General features: G+C 58.4%; 1 protein-coding gene across 1 annotated transcript in view; it reads left to right on the plus strand.

The window, feature by feature from the left end:
* Positions 1 to 270: 270 nt before the first annotated feature.
* SEPTIN9 (septin 9) overlaps positions 271 to 17,705 on the plus strand; it is a 77,777-nt gene continuing 60,342 nt past the window's right edge. The window contains exon 1 of the mRNA XM_065896354.1: positions 271 to 499. Within this exon, the coding sequence (XP_065752426.1) occupies positions 271 to 499 (229 nt within the window). The remainder of the gene's footprint in view (positions 500 to 17,705) is intronic.

The raw sequence follows: 17,705 nt of genomic DNA on the forward strand, positions 1-17,705 counted from the left end.
ACGGCCCGCCATGTAGACTCCCTCAGCCAGCGATCCCCCAAGGCTGCCCTGCGGAGGGTCGAGCTCTCGGGCCCCAAGGCCGAGCCTGTGTCTCGGCGCACCGAGATCTCCATCGACATCTCGTCCAAGCAGGTAGAGAACACCGGCACCGCCGGGCCGTCCCGGTTCGGGCTCAAGCGGGCCGAGGCACTGGGCCACAAGACGCCAGAGCCCACCCCTCGGAGGACGGAGATCACCATAGTCAAGCCCCAGGAGTCAGCCCACCGGAGGATGGAGACCCCCGCCTCCAAGATCCCTGAGGTGCCCTCCATCCCCACCGCCGACGCAGCCCCCAAGAGGGTCGAGATCCAGGTGCCCAAGCCAGCCGAGGGGCCCGCCTCCCCCATCCCACCCCAGACCCTGGAGAATTCGGAACCCACCCCGATGTCTCAGCTGCAGAGCAGGCTGGAGCCCAAGCCCCAGCTGCCCGTGGCCGAGGCCCCACCCAAGAGCCAGGAGGGTGAGTAGCAGGTGCAGTGATTTGGGGGGTGGGGAGCTGGCTTTGCCCTGGAGTCTTGGAGGAAGAAGCTGAATATTGAGGAGGGGGCGCGTATACTTCCGAAGGCTCGGTGTGGGGGGAGGACTGGCAGCTCTTTCTGTCCACGGGGGATGGACCGAGATGCAGCAAGTTGGATTTGAGTTAGACTTGGCAAAGAATCTCTGGGTTGTGGAGGGCCCCTGTTAACTGGTCCACAGGGCCGTGGTGTAACCTCTGCTGTGAGCCCAGGACTTGGGGGCAGGATCCGGGGCAGGCTCGTGTCGGGGCTGGATGGGTTTGAGACCCTAGGACAGGCTGTCACATTCTTGGTGGCTGGTGGTCACTGGGCCGTGGGGAGGCAGGCTTCTGCTCAGGAGGGGATTATGACTGCCCTGCTGGTACCCCCGGGGCAGGGGGTGAGGAGGGGTTTTCTGCACAGGAGGGTCTCCCTCTTCTTCCTTCCCAGGTAGGGAGGGTTGTGGCCAGATGCAAAGGGACCATGAGAACGCCTTATCTCTGCATGCTAATATTTTCAGGGCTGTCTGGAGGGGGTCCCAGGCCAGGGAGCCCCGTGATTCCCATTCACAGCTCCCTTCGGGGGTGTCCTGCTTGGCTACCATCCTCGGAGGGTCCAGACCCGGACTTGTGCTCGCGGGGAGCTCACAGGGGAGGTGGTGCCGGTCCCGTGGGACACTGTTACTGCCCCCGCAGGGAGGGTCTTGGCCCCATGGGCTGTGTTAAGGTGCCGGCTGGGTTGTAAGCCCAGTGAAGGCTGGGTCCAGTCCTGATCCCGGGACTCGGAGCTCGGTAAATGTTCAGTAAGTGTCCTTTGGGTTGAACAGGCAGAACATTCTGGGATTTTGATATACCTTTTAAAAATTATTTTTAATGGTGGTAAAATACACATAACAACACTGACCGGTGTAGCCGTTTTTAAGTGTACAAGGCATGGGCGTTAAAAACATTATGTTGCCGTGCAACTGTCACCGTGCTCCATCTCCACAACTTTTTCATCTTCACCACCTGGAACTCTGTCCCCATAACGTACTAACTCCCCCTCCCCCCGCATCCCCTGGCACCCACCATCCTACTTTTTGTCTCTACACATTTAACTACCCTGGGTACCTCATGTAGGTGGAATCCTAAATATCTGTCCTTGTGTGTCTGGCTTGTTTCTCTTTGCACATCTTCAGGGTTCATCCATGTTGTGGCAGGTGTCAGAATTTCCTTCCTTTCTGAGGCTCAGTCATATTCCATTATGTGTAGACCACACTTCGCTTACCCATCCGTTGTCGATGGGTACCTGGGGTACCCAAGCAGTACCCAAGAGCTGCTTGGCTCTTGTCAGTGAAGCTGCTGTGAACGTGGGTGTGCAAGTATCTCGACTCCTTTGAATTCTTTCAGGTTTTCCTTTTTGAATGAGAGCTTTCCTGTGGTCCGTGGACTTGGGGGCTTGTGATGGGGTGGGGTAGGGGTGTTGGTGGAGCAGCTGCATTCTGCCCAAGTGCACATCTGACCGAGCAGGCCTGGTGGGCCGAGGGGCTGACTGAATTTCCTCTGACGCTGGGCCACTCTGTGGGCAGCAGGGGCCAAGAGGTCCCTTCCAGCCCTGATGTGCGAATCTGCGTCTCCCCAGACGTGACCCTGCAGAGCCACGCCACCCCCCCAGGTGCGCTGGTGCCAATGTCAGGACGCATGGCTGGTGTTTGGGGAGCGGCCAGGAGGCTGTTTCCTCGCGATCTTCTGCTGGTCCAGGGCCTTTGCTGCCGGATACGCGGCCCCGTCACAGGGGTGAGGTGTTTGCGCTCAGCTGAGTCAAACAGCACGTGGCTGGGGAGACGGTCGTCGCCGTCCAGATCTTGATGACAGTTGGCACCGCATGCCCGAGGAGGTGGTCCTGCTCTGGGGCACAGGCAGGGGGTGTCTGCTCAGGGTGGCACCGGCCTGGGTTGTCAGGGCGGGCAGGGCGGGGCGCAGCCTCGGGCACGTCTAAGAACATCTTCCTCCAGCGGCAGCCGCTGGTCAGGTCGGACTCTGGGGACTGGTCAGGTCAGCTCTGCCTCGGGAGCGGGATGTGAACAGCGGCCGTGGAACCAAGTGGGCGGGGCAGTGGGAGAGCCCCCCGGAGCCCGGGCCTCAGCAGCTGAGTTTTGGAGAGGGTGGGATTTAACCAGGGAAAGACGGGGGAGGGAAGAGCATTCCCAGCTGAGGCCGCAGTCCAGAGGTGTTGGGGAGCCTAGTTTTGGGCCTGTGCGGTTTTTCCAGGGAAAAGCATTTCAGTGTCTGAGCTGGGCGCCAGCACCGTGGACCCGCAGCCCCTCTGTGCAGATGGAAGTCCAGCTCTTCGTGGAGAGGTCCACGGGCCGGGGGGGAGGGGTGTGCTGCCTTCCCGCCCCTGGAGCACGAACTGGGGGTCGGCGTATGTGGCAGTCATGGGTGTGCACATGTGTGAACTCGCAAGTGTGCTGAGCCCGCCTCCTGTATGTCCTATTGGCTGGATGGGGAGGGGGCTCTCTGAGACCAGGGCTCACAGGTTGAGAACATTTGGGTGCATTTGAACCAGGCGGGGGCGTTGGACAGATACTGCAAAGAGGAAGGATTCTCAGGTTTGGAGGAGGTGGGGTCTTGGATGACTCTGGGAGGATTCTCTTCATTTAAAACAGAAGTCACTGTGGGGTGAGCCTGGAAGTAATGTGGGGTGAGAAGTAGGCTGGGGGGGAGGAAGTAAGGCCCTCTGTGGGCTGGGAAATTTGGCCTTCACTTGCTCGCTTGCACGTCCAGTCCTGAGGTCCTGGGCAAGTCCAGGTGGAGGCCAGGGTCTTCCCGATGGAGGGATGTTCCCTGCATCTGTTGCAGTGGCTTCTGCAGAGCCCTGGGTCTTAGCTCCCCACCACCAGCCCCTGTTCTGAGGCTCCATCCGCTTCTCCCTCCCTCCCCCTCCTCTGGTCGCGGCCTATCCAGCCCCTCCAGGCACAGATCCGGTTGTCCCTCGGCCTCATTTCCTGTCCATCTTTCCTGCAGACCTGGCACTCCCATCCCCTTCCGCCCTTCCATGGCGGGGCTGTTGGGAGCTCCCAGGAGCCCCCCCAGCCTGCAGGGCCTGCTCTGACTGCCCTCCATGGGCTCACTATCCCTTACCCCTGAGGGCCAGCTGGCGCTGCGGGGTCAAAGGATCAGGGAGGTAGGGAGCTCTGTGCCCTCTGATCAGACTCAGCCCTTTGCCTCTACCTCCAGGAAGCCCTCCAGACTGTGACCGTGGGCACAGGACAGGGTGTCCTGGGACCTCAGCTAAGTTGTTCCTAGATTGACCTCCCTAAAGCACAGCACTGATGAAATCCATGCCCACTATGAGCTTTCACTGCTCACCCGCCCAGGCCCCCGCCCTCCACAGTGGATTCACCCTCTTGTCCGGCTTATACCTCCCTGCTCCCCAGCCCCTCCTGCTCTGGTCCTTTCGTGGTCTCCCACTGGCCACCTTTCCTCACAGCGGTTCTGCACTGATGTCCTGATCCCCAGCCCCGCTCCTCTTCACATCACTGCTTTTCAAACTCCTATGCATCCTTCAAAGTCCTGCTCAAATGGCACCTCTCCCACTAACTGGAAGTAGCCTCACTCCCTCTGATTCCCGTGCCTTTTTGCATCTTTCTCACGTATAATATCATGTGTTTGTCTTGGAATGTAAATTATTTGTGTATGAACCTTCTTTCTTCTGCTAGATTTTTTTTTTAATGCAAAAACAGTTTTTTCACAGTACTGTTTCTTTAAAATTTGGAAAATATAGACATTAGAAAGAAACTATAATTCACCTGTAAGCCAGCGATACCCACTCTTAACGTTTGCTATGTCTTCTTCAGAATTCCTTCCATGCCCTGAACTGGATTCTAGGTTACTTGAGGCTGGGGCTGTTGTCTTTTTTTTTTCTTTTTGAAAGACTCTCATGAGATACCGAGTGACTGGGACATAACAGGTGCTCAATAAAACAATGTTGGAGGAGTGACATGGGGATGGCTTTGTGGCGGCTCTTGTAGGCAGAGGCAGGGGCTGCAGGGACCCCGTGGGACTCTCCAAGGATCAAGCAGATACTTTTCTGGTCAACCAAGACCCCACAGGTTTGATCCGCTCACTCTGGCGTGCTGGGTTCTTGGTTTCCGAGGCCCCTGGACCTGGCAGCCTCCAGCCCTGCCCCTCTCTCAGGCTCTTGCCTCCCCTTCCAGGTCCCCCTGCCCCCACCTGGGTGGCTCTGGGTGGGGCTGGGCTGCAGGACCCAGAACCGTGTCTGTGTGGCAGGCTCATCGCTCTCCCTCCCCCCGGGAGCCACATCCCCTGGTTCCACCGGCCAAGTTTCCCTGAGGCTGCCTTATAAGGCGGGCGCTGGCCGCTCACTCGTGGGTCTGGTTCTTTGCCGTCTCTGGATGCTCACTGGAGGCTGTGGGGGAGGCTGGGGTGACCGGGCCATGTGGTGAGTGGGGTGTCCCCGGACTGGCGCCCAGCTGAGTTCTTGGGTGTGTCCTGGCTCCACCCCACTGGCCGACTGGTTCTGAGCCATCACTTCGCGGCCCCCCCAACCTGCCCCCCACTCCCCAGCCTCAGTTTCTTGATCTGTCAAATGAGGGAGGCGTTGGGCTTGCTGGCCCGAGGCAACAATGGTGGTAGGGGGTCTGAGCTGTCCAGGTACAGCTGCACCTACCCAGCCCCCAATAACCAAGACAGGTATCCAGTTCACGGTGGTGCCAGGAGTCCCTGGTGGTGTGGGCGTGACGTTGGGGTGGGGCAGACACAGCGAATGTCTTCCTCCGGTTTCCCTACGGCTAAAAACATCTATAGAAATATCTTTGGTCGTGGGTAGAGCCTTGAGGAAGGTGGACGTCAGGCCCCCTACGCCTCTGGTGGTGAGCGTGGCTTTTTGGCAGACGAGGTGAGCCTGCCGTCTTCCGGGTGTACCTGGGTGCCGGCTGCACCAGGCCTGTGTTAGGGGCTGGGGCAGAACAGGGAAGATGTCACTTCCACGGGGAATCATGGGAGGCTACAAGCACAGGGACATGGGGACAGAGGAGGCTGGGCAGAGAAGGCTTTGGGGAACGTGAGATCTGAGCTGAGTCTGAAGGGTGGGAAGGGGTCAGCCAGTGAAGTGGGGGGACCGTGACGTGCCCCAGAAGTGTGTGTGGGGATCAGAGAGCGTGAAGAGCGGGGAGAAGGGGACCGCCATCTGCTTAGGGAGGAAGGGCCAGCTCTGCAAAGGCTCCCTAGACACCCCCCGTGTTCGCAGGACAACTCACTAACCAGGGTCCGCGCTGGGCCTGTCCCTGGACTGTGAACTCCCCAGTGCCGGGGTCTGCACCTTGTCCACCCTTTCATCCCAGCACCTGGCATATGGTAGGAGCTTCATACATGTTGAGGGTCTCGTTTGTGTCTGGCAAAGCGGAGCCGTGAACTTGAATCTCTCTGTGCCCTTAGCCCGGAGCGTTTTCTTCTGTGTGGGGCTGCGTGTTTCTATTCTGGTGGGGAAAAGGCTGTACCTCCTGCAGGGATGCTCCCACCTGGCTGCCTTGCCCGACAGACCCCTCTGCTCTGGGCTCCTCCCCGTTCCGTCGTGGCCCCAGAGGGCATCCAGGCACCCCCTCACCTTTGGGGATTGGGTCCCTTTCTCCTTCCGCCTTTTAAGAACAGACGCTCTCCTCTGAGTTGACCCTGAGGCCCGTGCACACCTCGGTCTGAAGCAGGAAGTCCCCCTGCATGGGGGAACAGGAGGATGTGGTGGAGGGGTGGCCAGGCCCAGGTGTGTCTCCTTCAAGGTGGGGCAGAGTAGGGGGCAGGGAGGACAGCGTGGCTCCAGGGCCCGGGAGAAAGCACTCACCTCCCCCGCTGGCCCTCCAGCTGTCTGCCAAGCCCAGCCCAGTGGTGAGGAGGGAGGAATGCGGGCCCATCCAGGGAATGCAGCCGAGCAGCTGCGGAATGCCTTACATAGAGCTGGGCACAGCTGCGGGAGCGGGCCGGGCCGGGAGGCCGGCGCTGCAGGCAGGTCCCCGCGCTGCCTCCCTGCAGCTTGGGGGCTGCAGCCCTGACCAGGGACAGAGCCCGGGCCCCAGACACGTGGTGCTGGGTGAGGCCTCCTGGGTGCCTGACCTGGGAAGCCGAGCAGCTGCCAGGAGAGGGGCCGTGTCTGCAGCCGCAGCCTCTCCGCCCAGGACAGCTGCTGGCAGCCAGGGTCGGCACAATGGGACTGCTGTCCGGGGGACACGCCTGTGCGGACAGCCACGCTCTGTGGACAGAGGGCACATTCAGCACCGGAGGAGCGGCTCGGACCCCCGCCTGGCGCCCCGAAGTGTGGGCGGCCCTGCCCAGACCCTGGGTTCCAGCAGGCAGCCTGAAGGATGATGCCACGTGGTTCCCACTGGCCTGACGTGGCTAAATGTGGACCTGGGGCCTCATGTCTGAGAGCTGTGGGCGGTGAGGAGGGGACCCTTCTCGGGTCCGGGCATGACTTCTTTTCCACGTTTTATCCACTTTGGCTTTCCCTGACCTGGGCCTTTCTGTGGGTGTCACGGACGCCCCCCTGGAACCCCAGGGGCTCCCACAGTTACCAGTTGTAGCGAATGAGCAAAGGCAGCTCGTGGCCAGGACTGAGCGTCCAGTTCTCTGAGCGGGAGGCCTCCTGTCCCCTTCCCCATGCTGTCACCGGGCACACCGCTGTGGAACCCCAGGGCTCTAGGGAACCTGGTTTGGAAATCCCTGGTCTGTCCAATGCAGTTCGGAGACCCCAGCGCTGGTCCCAGCAAGGAATTGGGAAGTGGAAGTGGCCTTGGAGGTCACCTCTTCCATCTCCCTCCTTCTAAAATATAACACACAGAGAGTACAGCTTAGAATGTTCCAGCAGGAAGCCACTCGGGAGGCCTTGCCCACTTGTTCGTGGGGGAAATGGCCCTCAGACTGCCCGGGCCTGATGACCTATGCTCTCTGAGTCCTTCTTCTCATCATCGCAATGGACCTCATTCCTCCCGCACAGCGTTGTTCGAACGAAAGTGCTAACGTGTGAGGACCGCCAGTGCAGGCCCAGCACCGGGAGGTTTTGTTAAACAGGCTTATAAATGAAAACCAAATGCAGCCTTATTTAACGAACGGGCTCAGCTTGGCCACGGCACGGTGCCTCTCCCTCCCCGAGCATGGAGTCCATGCTCTGGTCTGTATCCCTGGCTCCCTCGGCCCCATCTGCCCCATTGCCTTTTTCTCTTCTAATTCTCAAAAGCAGTGCGTGACCATTGGTAGAAGAGAAAAAATCAAGGTCACATGAAATGTGAAAAGGAAATCTGTCTCTCCTGATCTCCCAGCCTTTCCCCAGGATAGCCCATGTGGATGGTAGGGAGCACTGCGTGTCCTTCTGGAGTTTGCGTGTGTGTGTTTTCCGCATTTAATGACCCTGTGGATGTAGATTGGGCACATTCCTCGTAACAGCTGCGTCCTCGGCCCTGACGTGGTCCTGCCTTTCTTGTCCGGCTTCCTCTGTGATAAACGAGGCTTCCATGAACATCCTCTGGCTTATATATGTGCACATGTTGGATAAACCTTTAGGAGTGGAATTTCTGCACCAAAGGATGTGTGCGTTTAAGATTGTGATCCATGTTGCCAAATTGGCTTCTAAAGCAGCCACATCAATTTCTGGTCGTGACAGAGAGAGGTACTGTGTCCCTTGCCCTGGGCGGAGAGGTAGAAAGCTATCTGACGGGTGTTTTATTTTGTGCATCTCTTATTAAGTTGCGGGGGTGGGGGTGAGTGGGTGGGTATCTTTTCCTCTGTTTACAGGCCAAGGGCCCTAGGTTCCCTGTGAACTTCTCATTCCTGTCCTAGGTTCCTTTTTTTCCCCAGTTGCGTCGTGAATCATTTTCTTGATTCTTTTTGTTTGTTTGTTTAAGAGTTCTTGGTACACCTTTGTCGTAGCTGTTACAAGTGCTTCTTCCCAGTTGTTAACTTTTAATTTTCTGTCTAGTGTGTTCTTCTAAACAGAGATGTTTAACCCTTAGGTTGTCAAGTTTATTCTTTTTCTTTTCTCTTGTGGAGGTTTATGTCCTGCTTAGAGGCCTCCTGCATTCCAAAATCATAGCAAAAGAATTCACTCAGGTTTTCTTCTGGTACGTTTATGGTTTCATTTTTATGTACTGAAACCATTAATCCATTGGAATTTACTGGGGTTTAAACAGCGAGGTAGAGAGGCACAACTCCTGCGTGGATGCGCACGCGTGAGCTTGGTCTACAGCGTGTTGGACATGTGTGCGCCTGCTATTTTTATCAATTTTGGTGTCAGTGTCGTGCTGGCTTAGCAAAAATAATTTGGATGCGTTTCTTTACCCCCCTCTGTGTTCTGGAACATTTTTAAGCGGCTACACGATCATCTCTGTGTTAAAACGTTTGAAGAATTCACTAGTGAAACCATCTGAGCTGGATACTTTCGTGGGAGCCTCATCCTTTAAAAAGTTTTTTCCATAGGTTTGTTTGAGTTTAGCGTTTGTCTCTTCCTATTTTATACCTTTTTTTCCTAGAAAATCATCCTGTAAGCTATTTAAAATCCCTCAGATCGTTCAGAGGTAGTGGTGTGTAGAGGGGGTGGTGAGGGGCCAACCTGAGTTTCTGCCCTGGGCCTGGCTCTGTCCTCAGAGGAGAATACGCGTCGGTGGCCAGGACACAGCCCATGTCCTGGGGACGCTCCCTCCGAAACATGTGTGCCGTGCAGTGTGACAAGTGGTCTGAGAGGGACGAGTCCAGAGGGCCTTGGCACCCCGAGGAGGGAGCCCCCCAACCCTGCCAGCAGAGACCTCTTGGAGGTGGGGGGTCGGGGGTAGGGCCCTTGGTCTTGAAGGGGGCAGAGTGGTCCAGGCAGGCGAAGGGCCGTTGGCTTTCTGGAATCCTGAGTTTGATGTTGCCCAGAGAGTGGCTTTCAAACTTATTTTGGACTGCAGCCCCCAGTAAGAAGTATGTTTCACACCACAAACCAGGACACACGTATGTGTAGGGGTGTGTGTGTGTGGTGTGTATACAAATGAAACAGTATTTCCACGGAGTACTTCTCACCTCTATTGCGTGCCTGCTACACCTTCATACTCGCTCTGTGTGCTTCTTTGGATGGGGGAGCTTTTCTTATTTTCTGAAAACAGCTCTATCGAGATACAGTTCACATAATACCATTTAGTTCTTCCATTTAAAGTGTACAATCCAGTGGTTTTTAGTTATTTACAGGGCTGTGAAACTGTCACCACATCCAATTTTAGACCGTTTTCATCACCTCAGAAAGAATCTCTGTCCCCATCAACTGTCACCTCCTGTCCCCCACCCCCTTTTCTCCCAGCCCTAAACAATGACCGTAGATTTGCCTGTTGTGAACCTTCCTTAGAAATGGGATCATACAGTGTGTGGTCTTTTGTGACTGGCTTCCTTCCCTTTGCATCGTGTTGCAGGGTTCCTGTGTGTTGTAGCCTGGATCGGGGCTGCATCCCTTTTCCTAGCTGAGTAATATTCCATTTATGGACTGAGCACATCATGTTGACCCATTCATCAGCTGAAGGACATTTGGGTTGTTTCTACCTTCTTCTTCTAGTTCTTCTAGTATGAATGTATTCTTTTTAAATGTTAAAAAAATAATGCTGGTTAGGACCTGCTAACTAGTCTTCAGGACCCACAGTTTGGGACACACTGGCCTAGGCGGTGGGCTGAAGGCGGGCCGGGCCAGAGGTGGGCTGGATGCTGTGCTACGGGCCCGATCCACCAGAGCTGTTTCACCAGGGCCTGATCAGATTTCCTAGAGATTATCATGCCTGGAGTGTTTGTTTATTCAGGAAGGGTTGAGCGTTGACATGTACCAGGCACTGTTCGCGGCGCTGAGGAGTTCATCGGTGCTGAACATACAGAGAAAAATCCTGTCCTCCTGGGGCTTATGTGCTGATGGGAAGAGGCAGAGGGTAAACAAAGCAAACAGTAAAACATAAAGCCCATTAGCCGTGGTGAGGGCCAAAGAGGAAAGTGAAGCAGGCGAGGCGGCTCGGGAATTATCGCTGGCACCAGGAGGTTGTGACCCTAACCAGGGTGGTCCTGGGTTCAAGGTCGAGCTTGGGTGTGGACCCCTGGAGGTTGGTGGGTGAAAGCAAGAAGAACACGCCCGAGATTAGGGCAAGCGAGGCACTCCTCAGGGGCACAAAATTTAGCAGAGGGGTGGGGGAGCGCCAGAATACTCAGGAATCAAGAGAAGTAGTATTTTTATGCAATGCTTTTAAAAATCAGAATTGTGCCCCCCAAAATCCTTCGTGAACAAATATGCACATTTTCAAGAAAGATGGGCCAGGCACGTGCAGAGCCCTGCCGCACTCTCGCCCGAATCCCACCCCGTTGGATTGGAAAAAATCATTACGGATGTTTTGCAGAAGTTTGATTTTCAAAAAATGTCGCATTGACATATTATGTATCTTGATTCCTGAGTTATTTGGCGGTCCCTTTGAAATTTGCACTCCCTGGTCACTGCCCCAAGAGCGTTGAGGTTTGAGGGGCTGAGGACTTTGAACTTGCAGCACCTGCCAGGGATGGCAGTGGGGAGGGTGGGGCAGGGTGGGGAGTGCCTGGGCGCAGCGTCCTCCTCTAGAAAGCTCGGTGGGGTGGGGATGGGGGGAGCTGTACAACCACCCTTCCGGCCTGTCATTTTGCTGTTGGACGTCTGGCGTCTGTGCCGAGGCATCGTCCCCCTAAATGGAGTGTGACGGGGAGAGGAGGGTCCCTTGCACACCCAGAGATCCAGTGGGAGGAAGAGGCGTAATAAAGGGGGTCCAGAGCTCGGGCCTGGGCTGGGCCTTCTGCTGACGGTGGGGAGGCGGCCCTGCCCACTCGGACCTGCTGCCCGGCTGGCCTCCAAGGCCCCGAGGATGCAGCAGGGCCTCCTTTCCTGTCTATCCCAGTGAGGTCTCCAGGTGCTCTACCCAAAGCGCTCTCCTCCTGGGGGCTCCCTGAGCTGGCCAAACAGCATATTCAGTTCCAGGCAGCCTCAGCTCGGCCAGGCCCTGGCGGGAGCACAGCCCTGGCCATCATCTGAGACCTGTACGTCCTGTTTCCCGTGCAGGGCCGTGGGACCGGCTGCGGGGGGCGTGTCTGGTCTGAGATGAGGCCCTTGTGGCCCGGGAGGAGCTGGAGCTTTATAACCGTGGCGGCCGCAGCTTGGAGGTGGGGAGGGCTGGCTGTCACATCCCAGGGAGCGGCCTGCCCCTCCCTTCCTCTGAGCCCCCCAGTCGCCTGGTCCCTGGACCGAGAAGGCCAGCCTGACAGCCCGTTCTCCTAAGTCACTGTCTCCAGGCCCACTTCCTCTCATCTATTGTCACCCAGACTTCACGCCTTGCCTTGCCTCTGACAGGGCAGAAACGGGAGATCTTGGGGGACCCCCGAGGGGTGTGAGGAGATTGCTGTGTGAACAGAGGGGCTCTGTCCCTCCCCGGGGCGGGTCGACCTTGCAGACGCAGCCTCCTGCCCTGGCAGAACTTGCTGTGTCCACTCCCTCCTCTGCACGGGGATGGGGAGCCCAGCTGGGGGGTAGGTAACACCCACGGTCACCGTTGTCACTGGTGACCCCAGGGCATGCCTGAGTCATGATGTGACCCCTGCCCGTTCCCCTGGCAGTCGGGTCCGCTTCTTTGTACAGTGCAATAGCCCAGCCCAGGATGGGGGGGCTCTATTTTCACCCCTGGGGTCATGCCTCCTCTCCTTAGTGCTGGTCTAAGGCAGGCCTTCCTGAGGTCTGTGGCTCCCTGCCTGTTTACCTGCTGACTAATGCCTATCTGGTGCCTGATGGGAAGAGCTGGCTTGGTGAGGCGTCCAGGGCTCAGGTTACAGAGGGTTGGGGCACCTCCTGAAACACGGCCCTGCAGTGTCGGCCTCCACCGCCCGCCTGGGTTTCAGGCACCTCTGTCCCCAGCCCCCACCAGGTGAGTTCGTCCTGGGGCTTCCAGGCCGTGGCGGGGGGGCTGTGGTTTTCCAGTGGGGGGCAGGGCTGGGGAGGCTGCGATGGAAGAGGCCGAGCGGGGAGGCGCAGCCCCACTTCTTCCTGTGGCAGCCGGGGGGCCTGGCCGCTCCTGTGTCTCTCAGGAGGGTGACAGGCGGCTGGGCAGAGGCTGTGGGGCAGCTGTATGGACCAGCTTGGTGCAGGAACGGTAGGCAGACCTTGAATCCCAATCCCAGCTTTTCGGGAGTGGGGTGGTTTATTTAGTGGCTCTGTCAATGGACTTTCTGTTCAGGCGAGAGAGCCTAGGTCAGTGAGTTGGCAGCTGAATTTCTTGATATTTGATTTAGTAGCAAGTTTGCCTCCCCGCCCCTACCAAGCCCTTGCTTATTACACGTGCTTGTTCGGGGCAGGTATTTGCGCTCTGCTCTCCGTGGGTGGCGTGGGTCTTCCGGCCTTGGTGCCTGCCCCCGTGATGCCTGGGCAGCCCCACCTGGGCCTTCAAGCCCGTGAGTCTTCTGGCTCCAGTGGTGGGTGGCTCTGTTTGGACTGAGAAGGTCCGGGACTGTTCAGCCTTAGTATCCAGATGAGGCTTGTGGGGGCTAGGGGAGTGTTCTGAGCCGCCTTCCCGTCGCGTGGTTGGTGCGGCCTTGGTGGGGGCCTCCCTGTTGGCTGTTCCCTTCTCCTGCACGCTTCACTCCTCCCTTGGATTTCCCCTTCCCTGGCCCCTGCGCGGGCCAGCTGGCACAAGCACCTTCCGGATGGAACTTTCAAACTGGAAGACTTTCCAGGTCCATCCAGGTCCAGATCCCTGTGGCAACCATGAGGGAAATCCTTACCTCAGCCGGAGAAGGAGGCCGAGTGGTTGATGACCACCAGCCTAACAACTCCAGCAGGATAAGGTTAGCTTCCAGGCGCTCTCATTACCCCATTTTCCAGATTAGGAAATCAAGGCACAGGGAGCTCCAGCCACTTGCCTAAGGCCCCCCAGTTGTTAATGGTCTGAATTTGAACCCTGGGGGATGGAGCTCTCTGCCGGCGCTGGCCACTTAGGGCTGGGGACCAGGGCTGAGGCATGAAGCTGGATCCCTGCCCCGAAGCTTGGACTGGGGTGCGGAGCCGCCTAGGCTGGCGCCCTCCTCTGGCCTCTTTCTTTCAGAAGGTGCCATGAGATGATGAGATGAAAGAAAAGAAAACTCCAGTTAGAAAGGAGGGACTCTGGTACTCCCCCTCCTCCTCCAGCCCCTCAGCTGCCCTGGACTTTGGAACAAGATGCTGTTTGTCCGGGGTGAGTGGGAACAGATTGGAAGTCCCGTTTCTCCCCCATCACAGCTGCAGGGAGCCTGCAGTGGCTGCCGCCCCCAGCCCAACCCAGCCCAGCCCAGCCCAGCCCGTCTCACCCTCTCTCCTCTTTTTCCTCCCCACCCCATTCCTCCTCACAAGACCAGCGTGAGTGTTGCTGAAGACCCAGCCAGAGATGTGCTGGCTGGGCTGGGGGCGGAGCAGAGGGGCCGTGTGCCTTCTCGGCTGGGAGGGGCTGAATTAAGACCCCTGGTTGTAGTCTCCTGGTCGGCACTGGAAGAGGGGGAGACCGTCGTCCCTACCTGCCAGGTTTGCTCCCTCGCCCTGGAGCAGGTCCCTGCGGGTCCCAGAGAGGCCGTCCTTATGTACAGCACGGCTTCTGCAGGCTCGCCTGGGCTATTGATCCTTCTGGGGCTTGGAGTGGTTCCCCTGATTGGGCTGAGCAAGGCGCTGAGATGGGCGGAGGAGGGGTCCCGTGAGTGCGGGTGTCTCTGCCTGGGGGCTTCCTCTAACTAACCTCACGAGGGCACAGGTCTTACTCCCAGGGATTGGCTCGGCTCTGATTGCCATTGCTTTGGACAGCCCAGGCCCTGTCCATGCTTGCTGGACACCATGGCGGGGGGGCGGTGGTGTGCCCGCAGGGCATCAGAGAGACGGAGAGGCAGGTGGAGAAGCAGTTGGAAACACAGCATCTTCACTCTTGTCAACGCTGCGTCGGGGCCCGGCAGGGCGGCCAGGACAGTAGCGGCCACCGCCCGGCTTTCTGGGAGGTCAGCCCATCAGCACGGCCCAGGGGATATGAGGAGGGGAGCTTCTGTCCCCAGTTCCCCTCATTTCTGGCCTGGGCTTCGGGAGCAGGCCCCCAGAGTTCTGCCTGGGGGCCTGAGGTAGGAGCAGCTGAGTGAGAGTGAGGGCCTGGAGGAGCCAGGGCACCCTGGCAAACTATCTCCCCCCACCCTCGCCTACCCCTGCAGCCCTTCCTTCCCCAGGATTGCTTGGGGTTGTTCCCAGGGAGCGAGGCTGCTGGCCACGTGGACGTGGGGAAGCTGATACCCACGGGGTGAGACCCCACAGCAGAGGGCACTCTTACTACCTGTTGGGTCCGAGCTCTACCCTCCAGGCCTGTATTTCCAAAGCACGGTGGGCACCTCTGAATCTGAAGGCAGCTTCCTGGGCCCAAACCCAGCCTTTTGGGGACCAGGGTCTGTGGGGGAGGCGTGGGGACAGCTCTGCAGAGAAAGTTACTAACGTGGCTCTGACCCCTCCCCCGCGCCTTCTAAGGCTTTTCCGTCCTCCCTCTGGGACCCTGGTCAGGGCTGGGCTCCAGGGTGGGCACCGGCAAGACCTGTGGGCTCTGAGGTCACATCTGCCTCCTGGCTACGCCGTGGGTAGAAGATGAGGAGCTTCAGTCGCCCTGAAAGTTCCGTGTACTGATTGCTCCGGAACCTAACCCTAACCCTAACCCTAAGCACTGCCCCACCCCCGCAAACGGCCGACTTGATGTAGCGTTTGTGACCAAGTGTGTGCAGTCTGCCCAGGAGGCTTTAGAGATGTGGCCCCAGGCCAGGTCCTAATGGGAGGGGGGGCTGGGGCCTCGTAACCCCCACTGTTCCCCACCCCCACCCCCCGCCGGCCCCCAGTCCTTGGCTCTGCAGTGAGGACGGAGCCCTCCCAGCTCCACACCCCCTGCAGTGTAACTGCCATCCGGTCACGCTGCGGAGAAGCTTTTCCAGGGAGCCAGCTGTCACATTTGGCCTCGATTCTTTGTTTTTGAACAGGAATGAAAGGAGAGAGTGAGTAAGAAAGCGTGTTGGGGGTAAGTGAGTAGGGGAAGGTCAGAGAGAGGGGAGGAAAGATCTGGAAAGTCCAACCATGTGCTTGCGAAGCCGGTGCCAGCTCTGAGATTATCTGAAGGTGGCGTCCTGCCCTGGGCCCTGCCTGCAACCAGGAGGGAATGTTCTGCAGGGGAATTGCCTGACGAGCTGGAAGCGAGACCTGGGAGCCTGCCCTTGGCTTGAGTTCTGCTGCTTTGAGAGCTGCACAGATTTGTTTCCATTTGAGGGACACCGCGGGGAGGCTGTCATTCCCTTCCTAGCCTGTATTAATTTTTCATTAATCACAGTGACCGCCTACTGCGTACTTACACGCTCCGGGGCTGGGCTGGAAGCAGCTATATGTGCTTCCTGGGATGTTTCTGCACAACGACCTTAGAAACAGTTACTGTTACGGTTTGTAAAGAAGGTACCAAGGCACAGAGAGGCTGAGTAACTTGCCCTTGGCCACACAGCTGGAAGTGGCTGATCCAGCTTTGAATCTGAACACAGGGCCGTTTGACTCCAGAGCCGCGGCTGGTTTGTAACTAGGTGTGTGGTTTCTGTGCCCCTGGGGCAGCCAGCTCGGCTGAGGCCCCTTCTGTGTACAGGCAGCAGCCGGGGCAGCCCCCCCATGGCTAACACGGGGCCAGGAGAGGCGGGGGCTGCAGCCAGAGTCGCACCCCGGGTGGGCAGCCACCCCGGGGACGCAGCCACATCCCCCCTCCTGGATCTCTGGAGCCTGCAGGTGTGGGTCAAGGGCTGCCAGCTGCAGGCAGAAGAGGGCCCCACAGCAGCAGACCCTGGGAGTCCAGCCTGCGAAACCCTGAGGCTTCTGGAGGCCTCTGGCCCGGCTTCCCGTGCAGCTGGGTCCTCCTGCATGTTCATTCCCCAGGCAACACGACCTCCCACAGCCGGGTCCATCTTCCCAGGGTCACGTGGTGCAGGTCAGCCTGCTCTGGGGGAGGGCAGGGCGCCAGGAACAGCCGGGGGCAGGATTGGGGGGTGGCGGGGTCACGCTTCCCGGGAATGGAGGGAGAGCTCACTCGGGGCAGAACGTCCACTTTGCACACTGCACTTCCACATGCGGTCAAGCAACCTCCCCAGCCCTGCGCATCCTCCAGTTACTCACAGGTCCACCCCTACCCCGTCCTTCCCCCCCACCCCACCGCCAACCCATCCGGCAGACATTTGCACCATGCTCAGGGTGTATGCATGGAGCACAGCCCTCTGTGTAGCTCTGCTGGCCCCTGGTCCTGTGATCTGGACACCTGCCCAGGTCTCCTGCCTGTGTGTCCTAATCTAGGAGGAGGTGTGACGTGAGGGGAGGTGTTCCCTCTGAGAAGTTAAGGTCTGTGTTCGCCCAGGTGGGCGTGGCACAAAACAGTGAATGGGGCTGAGCAAGGGTTCTGGGGATGGGGGGGGCTCCAGAGTCGCCTCCTCAGGCCCACCCCTCCCTGAGCTCCACTGGGCGCCTCCCAGCCTTCTCAGCCCAGCACAGCCCAGCTCAGCCATTTCCTCCTGAGTCCACACCCCAGGCCGCCTGCTTCGGAAACAGCACCCTCTCCGCCCACCAAGTTGCCTGGGCCTCAGAAATTTGGGAATCATCCACCAGCCACAGCCGTCTCCAAAACAGACCCAAATCTGCGTGCGCCTCGTCCTCCTGCCCCAGCCCCAGGCCTTGCCTTGGCAGACGGTCCGCCCCGAACTGCCCCCTGCGGTCTGCTCCCCGCAGTGGCCTACAGGCCCCTACACCTTCCCCAGGAGCGTCCACACCTGTCATGTGTGTGAAGGACGCCCCCTGGAGGTGTGCGTTGGCTGGACATGGTGAGCCTGACAGTCCCAGTGATTTCCTGGATGGAGGATCGGTTCAGATCACTTCCTAGCTGAAAGTTCCCCGTGGGTGCCTCCTGTACTTGGGACACCTACTCCCTGCTCGTGGGTTTGCAGCCCCCTGGCCTGGCTGCTCCTGGGGACACAGACGTTTGTCCCCAGCAAGCCTGTTCCTTCCTGGGATATCATTCCCCACATCTTTTCCTGACTGCCTCATTTGGGTCCCCGCTTATACACTTGTCTGCCTGCTTATATGGGATCCCAAACTCTTACCGCTGATTTG

Source organism: Phocoena phocoena, chromosome 19, assembly GCF_963924675.1.
Source record: "Phocoena phocoena chromosome 19, mPhoPho1.1, whole genome shotgun sequence".
NCBI lineage: Eukaryota > Metazoa > Chordata > Mammalia > Artiodactyla > Phocoenidae > Phocoena > Phocoena phocoena.